Genomic DNA, 12,189 nt, shown 5'->3' with positions numbered 1-12,189 from the left:
GTTACACTGAAATCCCAAAGAAGTGGGGCCCATTGCCAGACCCCAGGTCCTAAAAGTGGGGGTGCACTCTGAAGATGCAGGGAGAAGGCTCAGGGCCGCCACCTGCTGGGTGAAGGACAAGTGTGGAGTGGGAGAGCAGGGGTGGAGGAGAAAGGTGTGGGGGCCGGAAATGGAGTTAGGAGCTGGCCACAGACGTGGGTGCGGGGTGAGGCAGGGAGCTGGTGTGACACAGCCCTGGGGGCAGGGCAGGAAAGTCTGCAGCCTAGGCTCAGAATGCCTCACCCATGCGGAGAGGAACACCTCACCTCCTCACAGGCTGCAGGGAGGGGCAGGAAGCCTGGGCAGCCAGGGGAGGGGAGGGGCCTCTTGCCATGAGGCCCAGGTTGCAGCCTCAGGGACTCTCCCCCTCCCCACTCCCTGCCTTTAAAGAAATGCCCTGGCGCCTGCCGTCTTTGGCTAGCCCCACGGGAGGGCAGGGGCAAAGAGGCTGTCGGGTACCTTTGGAGGCAGCCCAGGCATCCTGTGTGCGATTGTGCAAGCTGAGGGCTGAGGGCTCAGTGGAAGGGGCCCTGGGCTTTCTGCCTTATGGGGTCTGGCCAAGCCCCAGGCCAGACCAGGGCTCCCTCCCTTCAGACCAGAAGGGCTACAGGGCTGCCAACATTGAGGGCTGGTCTTCTGGGGTCTAACTCGGGTGGGAGGCCAATCCAGATAATCCAGATACTTCCAGTCTAATCCCTGGTGACAAAATCTGTTGAGGGCTTGGACTACTACCTTCTGACCACATGGACAGTGGCAGCTCCAACGTGAAGGGGGCCCATCACTCCCAAAGGGTCTAATGGGACATCTCTCCGTAATCTTGGGAGAGGAGGCGTGTCTAGAAGGTTGGGGCGGAGCATGAGACAGGGTCTCTTTTGCTTTCTCTTTCGCTCTCCGGCAAGAGCGAAGTTCTTCGTCCAGGTAAAGAGGACGCCTTCCTTCAGCGTCCAGCTCTGCCTTAAACTGCGCTCTCCCCCAGGAATCGTACACGAGGGTGCCTTGCTTCGTCCTGCTCTGGTGCGCCCAGGCGGGATGGGGGTGGGGGGCACGGCAGTGCCACGTGGTCTTGACTTAGTGACTCCCTGCAGTTCCCACGTCCGCAAAAGACCTACTGACAAGGAAGTGTGCATGCTCAAGTGAATGAGCTGCCGAAGTCCCGCAGCCGACAGCGCTGCGCACTATGCAGTCTATCGCGGACTGGCCGCCCGCGGCCGGCGCCCTGCAGCCCTCTCCCTTTCCACACGCCGTGCTGCACGGTCTACACAGCCTGGCCCGCCTAATGCTCTTCCCGGCCTACTGGACCCTGGACCACCTGCTGGGCTACTGGGCGCCCCCGCCAGCCACGCGCTCGGGTGGCTGCGGACGGGCCCGCGCTGGGGCGGCGCTCCTGCTGCTGCTGCTCTGCCTGCCCTGGGCGTTGCTGGGTCTGCTGCTCTGGCTGCCTCTGCAGGTGTGGCGACGCCCTTTCTGCTACCAGCCCCCTCCACCTGGCTGGGTGCCGCCCGGGCCCTGGAACCCGAGTATGGAGCCCACACGCAGTTTTGGCTTTCTCAGCGCCAACCTGTGCCTGCTGCCTGATGGACTAGCGCGCTTCAGCAACTTGCCACACAGCCAGCGGCGAGCGCAGACCCTGGGCACTGTGCTGCTCGCAGGCCTGCGGGCCTCCCTCTACGGAGCCACAGACCGCAGGCCACAGCAAGCTGGAGGGCCACTCGGGGTGCTGGAGGCCTCGGTACCCGGGGGTCTGGATTTTGTGTGTCTGCAGGAAGTGTTCGACCTGCGCATTGGGAACCACCTTGTGCGCCGCCTGGCGCCCAACCTGGGCCCAGTGTTGTATGATGTGGGCATGCTCGGTCTGCAGCCCGGGCCACACCTCAAACTGCTGGGCAGTGGGCTGCTGCTGGCCTCGCGCTTTCCTCTGCTGCGGGCTACCTTCCGCTCCTTCCCCAATGGGCGCCGCGAGGATGCGCTGGCCTCCAAAGGGCTGCTGTCAGCACAGGTACCTCACGCTGCAAACGCCCTGTCCGGGAAGGTGACACCCTGGCTGGGGAGGTGACCAGTGTGGGGCTAGATGGAAGAGAGGAGCCAGGCCGTGCATGGTGTTGCAGGTGCAGCTGGGCTTTCTGAATGGGCGACCCATCGTAGGCTTCCTGCACTGCACGCACCTGCATGCACCCAGTGGTGAGCTGCCCTCTTCCATCCCTGGCCTCCACCTCCCAGCCCCATCCCGCGCCCTCCTCTGAAAGTCTGGAGGAAAGCCCTGGGGAGTCCAGGTTCCAGACCCAGGCTTCCAGGACGCAAGCAGAACCCAGGCTAAGCCTGCTCTCCTCACAGAGGATGGGCCAGTGCGCTGCGAGCAGCTGTCACTGCTGCTGGACTGGGTGGAGCAGTTCGAGGCTGACAGCCGCCAGGGTGATGAGACTGTGGCCTTCAGTGTGCTCCTGGGAGATCTGAACTTTGACAATTGCTCTTTAGGTAGGGGTGTGGGCAGGACTGGGGTGGGGCAGGGTGTGGAGGGGCCCAGACAACAGGCCACCAACCAAGCACTGCCTCTCTGCAGAGGACACACTTGAGCAGAAGCATGAACTCTTCAGCCGCTTCCAGGACCCTTGCAGGCTGGGCCCTCGGCAAGAGCAGCCATGGGCTCTAGGTACTGCTGGGAGAGTGGAGCTGGGTGGGGAGGGTCCCTGGGAGAGTGGGGCGGGGTGGGGAGGGCCTGAATGTCTCACTGATGCCACTTCCCCCCAGGGACACTGCTGAGCTACCCCGTGCTCCACCACACAGAAGCCAGCTCCCCAGAGATGCTGTGCAGGTGAGTGGACGTGGGCCAAGTCCCGAGGTAGAGGGCAGGGGCCTGCTCTTTGATAATACCAGCCCTTCTCCCCAGAGCCCTACAAGGTGAGCAGGGCCGTCGCCTGTACCTTGCTGGTGCTCCAGGAAGCCCCTTGGCCGAGCCCTGGCGGGGCAGGCGCCTAGATTACATTTTGTACCGGGGAATTCCTGAAAGCCCGCTGAGCCTGGTGAGTGCCTTGGAGCTGGGGTGAGGGACCAGAGGGTGGGTTGGCCCTCTTAGCCTGATTCCTGCCCCCAGGAAGTGAACCAGGTGACCTTCAGCACTGCACTGGCGGGGCTCACAGACCACTTGGCCGTGGGCCTGCATCTCCGAGTGGCGGCACCCTCCTGACCCAGACACCTGACCACGCAAACACCCAAAGATGGATGACCTCAGGGGTCTTTATTGCGGGCCTCAGACAGCCTCCTGGGTCCTGCGGTACTCGAACACGCTACCGCGCTCGGGGAAGGCTGGAGCCTGAGGAGGAGAAGCCGGCGGCAGGGTGGGATCCTCGGGGTCTCCATAGCCGCCTCCACCTGGCGTGTGTAGGCAGAACACGTCCTGCAAGGTCAAGGCGAGGCTTAGCGCTGCTGCAGCTGACGCCCCCTCCCCGCCATCAGGCACGGTGCCCTTTCTCTCCAGGCAAATTAAAAGCTCCTGGTTATTTCTGCATCTCTGTGGGGACCAGGAGGGTGCGACCCTTACCCCTGGGTACACAGACACCGACGTCTTCCCCCCCAGGTTCACGGTGCGGCCATCCTTACGGATCAGCAGGTTAAGGCCCCGTGCTCCTGGCTCACCACCTGTGGATGACGTGGGGGTGGGCAGTTAAGGGGTGAGGTGGGGAGGCAGTACCAAAATGCTCACAGTGCATGCAGCCCACCGTGCAGTCCCCCCCCCCGTGCAGTCCCCCCACCCTGCAGTCCCCACCGTGCAGGCCGCCCACCCTGCAGTCCCCCCCACCCTGCAGTCCCCACCGTGCAGGCCGCCCACCCTGCAGTCCCCCCCACCCTGCAGTCCCCACCCTGCAGGCCGCCCACCCTGCAGGCCATAGGGCTGGAAGGCCCGGCGCTCGGTTAGCACAGACAGCAGTGCCTCTTCTCGGAAGAGCAGCTCACGGACCACACCATCACCGCCCCGGAAGCGGCCACGGCCCCCGGAGCCTGGGCGTAGCTCGAAGCGGCGCAAGATCACAGGGTACCTGTGAGGGGCGAGGGGCTGAGTGCAGGTGGACAGAGCAGGGTGCCCCACACGGCCCGCCCGCAGCTCACCGGCTCTCCAGGATCTCCGGGTCGGTGATGCGCGTGTTGGTCATGTGGCTGTGCACACCGCTGCGTCCATGCCAGCCTGGGCCAGCGCCCGTGCCGCCGGCCACCGTCTCATAGTAGCCCACGTGGCCATTGCCCAGCGTCACGTTGTTCATGCAGCCCTAGAGGAGGAGGTAGAAGTGGGAACTCCGCCTCCCTCAGGCTCCGCCCATGTCACTGTCCCGCTCCCACCAACCCCCTCGCGCACCTGGGAGGCTGCACAGGCCCCAAAGGCCCGCAGGATGACATCCACGACCCTCTGCGAGGTGAGCACATTGCCGCCAACTACAGCGGCCTCTGAGGATGGGTCCAGGATGCAGCCTGGTGGAATGACCACGCGCACCGGGGCCAAGCAGCCCTAAGGAGAAGAGCTCTTAGGGGCGAGTGGGAGCGGCCCACGCCCTGCCGGGGAGAGTGCACCCCTGCACCCAGGACCACAGTGCAGGGGCGGAGGGGGTGGGAGGGGGACGTGCACCTGGTTGAGTGGGATGTCGCGGCCCACCAGGCAGCGCAGGCAGTAGATGAGAGCCGACAGTGTGATGGCTCGCGGGGCGTTGAGGTTGCCGAACACCTCGGGGCCTGTGCCACTGAAGTCGAACACCGCGCTCCCCTGCAGAGAGAGCTGTCAGAGCGCACCTCCCCAGGGTCCTGGGCGCACCCCAACGCCCACCGGCAGCCTGACCTGGCCCAGGTTGATCTGTACTCGAAGCCGGATTGGGGAGCCATCGTCCATGTGGTCCTCTGCTGACACCTCCAGAGGCAGGCCGCGCGCTTGCCGGGCGCTGCCAAAGGCCTTGAGCATGTCCCGCACGGCCAGCTCAGCGTTTGCCTGACAGAAAGCCAGGGTCAGAGGCCATGTGGGCCTGCGCCCTCAGCACCCTGCCCCTAAGTGGGAATCCACCTGTCTCATAGCTCCTTCCAGAGGACCCCCAGGCTCCCACGGATGCGTCACTGTAAATTTGTACATACACACACACCTCCACACCCACGCACGACGCCCCCAAAATCCCACAACCACACCCGCGTACACACACACCTCGACACACGACGCCCCAAACATCCCACAACCACACCCACATACACACCACGCACGACACCCCCAAACATCCCACAACCACACCCCACATACACACACACACCTCCACACACATGCATGACGCCCCACACATGCCACAACCACACCCGTGTACACACACACACCTCCACACACACAACGCCCCAAGCATGCCACCACACCCGCATATACACATCTCCACACACATGCACGCCTCCAAACATCCCACAACCACACCCTGCGTACACACACACACACACAATGCCCCAAACATCCCACAACCACACCTGCACACAAACCTCCACACACATGCACGCCTCCAAACATCCCACAACCACACCCTGCGTACACACACACCTCACACACATTTACAGCGCCTCCCTCTATTCATCCCACAGCCACACCACACACATACACACACCCACACATGTCCACATGCATATACCACACACCTACATACACCACACACATACATGCCACACGCTTGCCTATATGTACACACGACACACACGTGTACACACATACACAGCACAGATACATGCATCACACACATCCAACCGTACACACCTATACACTTCACATACACATGCATCATGCCCCCAGGACTCTCACCAGCCCACCACCCATGACCCATTAGACCTGCCCCTGGGCCCTCACTGCCCTCTCAGGCTCACCTGGATGTGGCCCATGTAGGCCTGTACCACGTCTAGTCCATACTGTCCAATGAGCTCCCCCACCAACTGGATGCCCTTCTGATTGGCAGCCACCTGGGCACGAAGGTCTGACAGGTTGTCATGGAGGTTCCGGGTCCCACTGCAGCCAACGATCTTGCCTGGTGCCTGAAGGACCTCAGTCACCGCTGATGGATGAGGGGTCATCGCTGAGCTGCCACCCAAGGGTCTTCTCTACTCTGACACTGTGTCCATCTTGGCCCTTCACTTCCTTCCATGCCCCCAGAGTGCCCAACCTCCACCTCTACCTCTGCTCAGCCCCATCTTCACAAGCCCTGGCACATAGGGCCACAGACCTGGCAGACAGCCCACCTCCACCTCACAGAGCCAGAGGGCCAACCAAACCTCTGAGTCACTGCATTTGTGTTCAGACCCAGTGAGTGACCAGTCCTCCTGCTCACTCAGGGATGGCCTTGGCCCAACTCTCTCTTTCCCACTGAATTTCCCTCAGTCCTACAGCTCGCTCTGTTCCTCATCAATGCCTCCATCCAACAATAGCTTACCAGCCTTATCTCCTCCCCCAAGTCTTGTCAAATACCAGCTCTGGCCAATGTACCAGCTGCCCCCACACATGGTCTGTTCAAGGTTTGGTACCTCCATCAACGGCTGCAACCCACACCCACCCACAACCACACCCAGCGTCCAGACAACCACACAGGATGGGTGCTTATGGCACACATGCAGCCCAGAGCTCTCCACCTTAGCCCTTCTGGGCACCCCCAACCAGGGGCGTAGACTCTGCTGGCCCCCTTCATCCCCACTGCTCCTCTGCAGGCCCTAGCGTGGGCAGCAGGGGCCGCGAGCACCAAAGGCCTGCCCACCTTAAAGCCGCCCCCTTGCACACCCCGTCCAGTTGCTCTGAGCATCAGAGCTCGTCCCCTGAGTCCATAGTCTGCCCCCACCCTCCAGGGCAGACCTAGGCCAGCAGGCATCCACCCACACCAGCTGTCCACCCTCAGGTCCTCCTCCTCACCCTCTTCCTGGAAGACACCCCCCTGGACGAGTTTGAAGGACAGGAAGACGGCCCCCTCCTGCTGCAGTGCAGTGGAATGGGGGGGCATGGAGCCTGGTGTGATGCCCCCGATGTCTGCATGGTGACCACGACTGGCCACATAGAACACAGGCCGAGCCTGACCAGGCCAGAATACCTGAGGGGCAACAAGTGTGATCAGCTGGGTGTGCACCCCATCCCCCAGGGTGACCGGGCAGCCCTACCGCCTCACCGGAGTGATGACCGTCAGGTCTGGCAGGTGGCTGCCCCCTGCTCGGGGGTGGTTGCTCAGCAGCACATCCCCAGGGTGCAGGTCAGTTCCCAGGTGCTGGATCTGTGGCCAGAAGATGGGGGACAAAGGAGAGGGGTGAGAAGATGGGGGTTGGAGAGGGCAAGGAGGAGGGAGTTGGGAGCAGCCGAAAGAAGGGGTGAGGAGATGAGGGACAGGATGGGGGGAGGGACCAGAGACAGGAGAGAGGGTAAGTGAAGGGTGGGACTGGGGGAGGGGAAGATGCAGGGCAAGGGCCAAGGGTGGGAGGGGGCAGGAGGGTGTGGAGGGAGGGGCTGACCCACCTGAAATTGCACTGTCTCTTGCATGGCCCCCAGGTGCACAGGGATGTGGGGGGCATTGGAGACCAGACCCCCATCAGGCCCAAAGAGGGCACAGGAGAAGTCCAGGCGCTCCTTGATGTTGGTGGAAATAGCTGTGCGCTGCAGGATGCGGCCCATCTGTTCTGGGGACACAGAGTGGCCAGGAGCCCGCTGGCCCCACCCTCACTGTAGGGTCCCCTCTCAAGATAGGAGCTTCCAGTAGCCCTTTCTAACTCTGGTGCACAAAGGGCTGCCCAGGGCAGTGGTCAGCGCTGTCACCACAGCCCCGTCCCCAGGGCAGCCCCGTCCCCAGGGCAGCCCCGTCCCCAGGGCAGCCCCTTCCTCAGGGTACGTTGCAGCCCCAGGTCACTCCTTCAAGCCCACCTGGATCTCCATCAGCAGAACCCTGAGTCCTTGGCTAAACCAAACTGCAGCTCCCCACGTCAGCCTCTTCCCCTGCACTGCCTGAAGCCCCAGTGTGAATGTGGCAACCCCTGGGACCTCACCTGCCATGATTTGCACAGGAGAGCTCTCAAACCCTGTCTCCTGCACACAGGCATAGCTGTTTGTAAGAGGACACCCAGCTGGCCTACGACCACCCAGGGCCACGCGATAGCTGTCACCAGGGGGATTCTGGCTCACTCTTGTTCTGCCCACATCCACCAGACACATTGCCTAATCCCGCTTCTGTCCTATGCTCTGACGTGCACCGTCCTGCACGCCTACATTTGAGGAGGTCATGGGAACACCCTCACCTGCGATGCTCATGAAGCGGTGTGAGAAGATGGACAGCTGGATGGGGTCAAGCTGAGAGTTCACCGTGCTGGCAGCCTCTGCGCCCACAGAGATCCGGATGTCCCCTGTCTGTGTTACCTCTGCCTGGCAGCCTGGCTCCACCAGGAGGGTGCTGGGAGGAGGGGTGCACGGGCTGGAGGGGCCAGGCCAGACCACCTCCAGCCATGGGCCCCACAGCCCCAAGGCAGGACCACAACTAGGGGACACCCCTCAGAGGCCCACAGCTCATCCAGCCAGGACCTCATCCCTGCAGGGCCTCCCCCCACACCTCACCCCTGCACAACCCTGGACCTCACCCCTGGAAGGCCTCCCCCCAGCCAGGCCTCAGCCTACCTGTTGCTGTCGATGATAAGACAGGGTCCCTGCAGTTTGTGCCCACAGCCCAGCTCTCCCAGCAGGTACACAGGGGTCTCCTGGTAGCCCCCCTCAAAGTAGCACTGGGTCATCTGTGGGGCCATGAGGTCAGCACAGCTCCACAGCCCAGCACCTGCCCTGGGCTCTCAATAGGGCTCAGGCTCCCCCTCTCCATTAGTCGCCATTTCCTGGGTGGGGGCCACCTACCTTATCCACCCGGGGAGGCCCCGTCGGGGATTTGAGGGTGTCCTTAAGGTGAAGGCCACTTCGGCCCGTGCCCCTCACTCGGACATCATCCACCACCACTGGCCGCTCGGGGATGATGAAGCCGAACTCTCTCATGTACCTACGACCCCAGCCCCCAGGGTGGGTGAGGGAGGCAGCAGGAGCCCACAGGCCATCCCACTTCCCAGTCATGGAGTTGGGTACCTCTCCACAAATGCAGCCCCAAAGTCTCCGCTGCGGGGGGAGCGGGAGGTGGCCGGGTGCTGCTGGGCGGACACCATGAGGGCACAGTCGGTGCCCTGGTAACGCAGGTGCAGGAAGCTCTCCGTGGTGATCTGGGACCTGCAGGTGGAGGGGGGGTGCTCATGAGGGGCCCTCAGGCCTGCCCCAGCCCCTGAGTCCCCACCATGAGCAGCCACCTGCCTTGCTGTCTGTAAAACTGCCACCAAGTTCTGACCCACAGGACCCGGCAGGACGGCTCAATGGGCCCTCGAAGGCTGTGGTCTCAATGGGCAAGGGCCTCGTCAGGCTCCCTAGTGAGCTGCGACTGACCTCCTCTTAGGGGAGAAGCTCAGCTGCAGTCAAAGCCAGACCAGGAGCCTCCTGACTGGAGAGGCCATCTACAACTGCATGCAAGTTCAAACCTCCGTGGAAGAAAGCAAAACCCCGAGTTTCTCTCACCTGAATTAACAGACCACATTAACTGTTTGAGGCATTAAACATTAATGACCTGATGAGTTGTGGAATGAAATCAATGAGGAAAGCAAAAAACCAATACAAGACAAAAGAAAAAACAAACCACAAACCGAATGTCAGAACAAACTCAGAAACTTGCTCTTAAATGTCAAAAACACTTTGAGAAAACAAAGTATTACAATGAAATGTGGTAAAAGCTGTAGTTAAAAACCAAAAGGGACGAACACAGCATTTATCAAGCTAAAAGAACTGAAGAACAAATTCCAGCCCAGAACTGCAATACTGAAGGATTCTGTGGGCAATATCTTGAATGATGTCCCCAGACTCATCAAAAAAGTTGAAGAAGTATGCAGTCACTACACCAAGAATTGGTTGGCATCACACCATTCCAGGAAGTAACAGAATCAAGAAGCAAAGATAATGAAGGAAGAAGTCGAAGCTGCTTTGAAGGCATGGGCAAAAAATAAGGCCCCAAGAATTTATGGGAAATGAACTGACGTGTTTCAGCAAACAGATGCAGCCCTGAACATGCTCACCAGTCTATACTAAGAAATTTGAAAGGCAATTAGCCGGCTAACCAACTGGAAGAGATCCATATTTGTTCCCACTCCAAAAACAAGTGTTCCAACAAAGTGCAGAAATTCTCAAACACCATCATTAACATCACAGGCAAGTCAAATCTCGCTGCTTGCAGTTGATGGTGTGTGCCGTCGAGTCACTCGCGCTGCACTTAGTCTCCAGACTGACATCGTTGTTCTTCAGTGCTTGGAGAGCTCCCTGACAGCAGACATTTCCAATGCAATTCATCTTTTGATTTTCTGACTGCTCGTACCAAGAGTGTTTGTTGACTGTGGAGCCAAGCAAACTGAAGCTGTTAACAATCTCAATCTCTTCACCATCCAGACTGATGCTGCCAATTGGTCCAGTGGTGAGAACCTTTGTTTTCTTGACGTTGAGCTTTAATCCATATTGAAGGCTGCAGTCCAACAACCTGCATTATGCAGATGACACAACCTTGGATTAAGTTTAAGAAAAAAAAACCACAAAGTGCATACATATATTTACAATAATTTAAAGACAAAAAATGGCCCTATTAGTGTGGTCCCAACAATAAACTCCAAAGTCTATGGCAAACAGGTGCTCTGCTGAACTGTTTGTAAATACTTTAGATTAAGTACAAGTATACTGAAAGAGTTCATTTGAAATCTTAAAAAACAAGTTCCTGTTAATCCTTAAATGGTACTTGTAATAGTTTCACATTTCTGTTAAATGTGTGCTTTGAATTACTTGTTATCCAAGTGTAGTAGCTGCTCCTTACCATTTGTTAAAGACTTAAACTGGCCAACTTCTCCAACTTCTACTCTTTCTTGACCATTGTCAATTCTCTTGGTAGTGATTTTTCTGCCATTCAAGTTGATATGGATTTAAAGCTGCCCACTCCACCACCCCAAAGGACGTGGAAGAGAAAGAAGTAAGGCCGCCATGACCCAGTGGAAAAAGTTAGGTAAATCCTGTGTAACAGAAGGAAATCCACCTCTGAAGGCTGGAAACCCACTGAAAGCAGAGGAAAACGATCCTGTGCTTTGGCTTCCATGGGGCCTCCTGCGACTCACGAAAAAGTCCTCAATGGATCAAAGAATTCAAAGGAAAATGGGTCTCTTCCACCAAAAAATTCCCTGAAGACCTCATCTGAATTACAGAATGTGAAGCCAAACTCAAATGGACTATCTAAATAACTTCCACCTCCACATTCAATTCTTTCTTGCCATATTTGTCATGTTGTTGTTAGGTGCCATTGAGTATGACTCACAGTGACCCTGTGAACAAAAGACCTGAACCCTGTTCTATCCTGTGCCATCCTCACACTTCCTGACACACAAAAACCCATTGCAGCAGTCACCGTGTCACTCTGCCTGGTTGAGGGTCTTCCTCTCCTTCCTCAACCCTCCACCCAGCATTGTGTCCTTCTCTGTGGCTGAGACACTGGTGACGATTCCTCACACTTTCCTTTCTCTCCTTTTCTCTGATCTTTGTTTTCTTGATGTTGAGCTTCAATCCATATTGAAGGCTTCAGGTCCTCCTCAGTTTCAGCAAGTAGGATTGTGTCATCTGCATAACACAGGTTGATGAGTCTTCCTCCAGTCCTGATACCACGTTCCTCCTCATAGAGCCCAGCCTCCTGGATGATCTAATCCACATATAGATTGAAGACGCATGGAGATAGGATGTATCCCTGGCATACACCCTTCCCAATTCTGAACCATGCTGTGTTTCCTCGCTCTGTTCTGACAACTGCCTCCTGGTTCAAGTATAGATTTTGCATAAACACAATCAAGTGTTCTGGGATTCCCATTCTTTTCAGAGTTAGCCACAGTTTGCTGTGATCCACAGAGTCAAATGCCTTTTCATAGTCAATGAAACACTGATGGACATTCTTCTGATACCTCTGCTTTCAGCCAAGATGTATCTAATATCAGCTCTAATAACTTTGCTTGGCTCCACAGTCAACAGTCTTGGCACCAGCAGCCAGGAAATTAAAAGGCTCATTGCCATGGGAAAGTCTGCTGTTACGGACC

General features: G+C 58.2%; 2 protein-coding genes across 2 annotated transcripts in view; one reads left to right on the top strand and one right to left on the bottom strand.

The window, feature by feature from the left end:
- The first annotated feature begins 1,216 nt into the window (after positions 1-1,216).
- LOC102844931 (sphingomyelin phosphodiesterase 3-like) lies at positions 1,217-3,220 on the top strand. Its single transcript, XM_006879425.1, has 7 exons — positions 1,217-2,035; positions 2,145-2,217; positions 2,371-2,511; positions 2,597-2,686; positions 2,785-2,848; positions 2,924-3,056; positions 3,128-3,220. The coding sequence occupies exons 1-7, from the start codon at positions 1,217-1,219 to the stop codon at positions 3,218-3,220; spliced, it is 1,413 nt and encodes a 470-aa protein (XP_006879487.1).
- Positions 3,221-3,283: 63 nt separating this feature from the next.
- OPLAH (5-oxoprolinase (ATP-hydrolysing)) overlaps positions 3,284-12,189 on the bottom strand; it is a 16,321-nt gene continuing 7,415 nt past the window's right edge. Inside the window, exons 12-26 of the mRNA XM_006879234.1 lie at positions 9,122-9,259; positions 8,900-9,038; positions 8,672-8,784; positions 8,299-8,450; positions 7,526-7,686; positions 7,185-7,286; positions 6,935-7,109; positions 5,905-6,089; positions 4,859-5,005; positions 4,652-4,786; positions 4,385-4,534; positions 4,141-4,298; positions 3,910-4,070; positions 3,575-3,672; positions 3,284-3,430 (exon numbers count right to left, since the gene is read on the bottom strand). Coding sequence (XP_006879296.1) covers positions 3,284-3,430; positions 3,575-3,672; positions 3,910-4,070; positions 4,141-4,298; positions 4,385-4,534; positions 4,652-4,786; positions 4,859-5,005; positions 5,905-6,089; positions 6,935-7,109; positions 7,185-7,286; positions 7,526-7,686; positions 8,299-8,450; positions 8,672-8,784; positions 8,900-9,038; positions 9,122-9,259 — 2,161 coding nt within the window. The remainder of the gene's footprint in view (positions 3,431-3,574; positions 3,673-3,909; positions 4,071-4,140; positions 4,299-4,384; positions 4,535-4,651; positions 4,787-4,858; positions 5,006-5,904; positions 6,090-6,934; positions 7,110-7,184; positions 7,287-7,525; positions 7,687-8,298; positions 8,451-8,671; positions 8,785-8,899; positions 9,039-9,121; positions 9,260-12,189) is intronic.

This window comes from Elephantulus edwardii, unplaced genomic scaffold (genome assembly GCF_000299155.1).
Source record: "Elephantulus edwardii isolate Elephantulus edwardi_28Jun2011 unplaced genomic scaffold, EleEdw1.0 scaffold00003, whole genome shotgun sequence".
NCBI classification, from domain to species: domain Eukaryota; kingdom Metazoa; phylum Chordata; class Mammalia; order Macroscelidea; family Macroscelididae; genus Elephantulus; species Elephantulus edwardii.
Note: the sequence above shows the minus strand (reverse complement) of the source record. Positions and strands in the feature narration are given on the sequence as shown.

Coding starts and splice junctions, on each gene's coding strand:
- LOC102844931 (XM_006879425.1), top strand. CDS start 1,217: ATGCAGTCTATCGCGGACTGGCCGCCCGCGGCCGGCGCCCTGCAGCCC. Junction 2,036..2,144: donor AAGGGCTGCTGTCAGCACAG/GTACCTCACGCT, acceptor ATGGTGTTGCAG/GTGCAGCTGGGCTTTCTGAA. Junction 2,687..2,784: donor AGAGCAGCCATGGGCTCTAG/GTACTGCTGGGA, acceptor ACTTCCCCCCAG/GGACACTGCTGAGCTACCCC.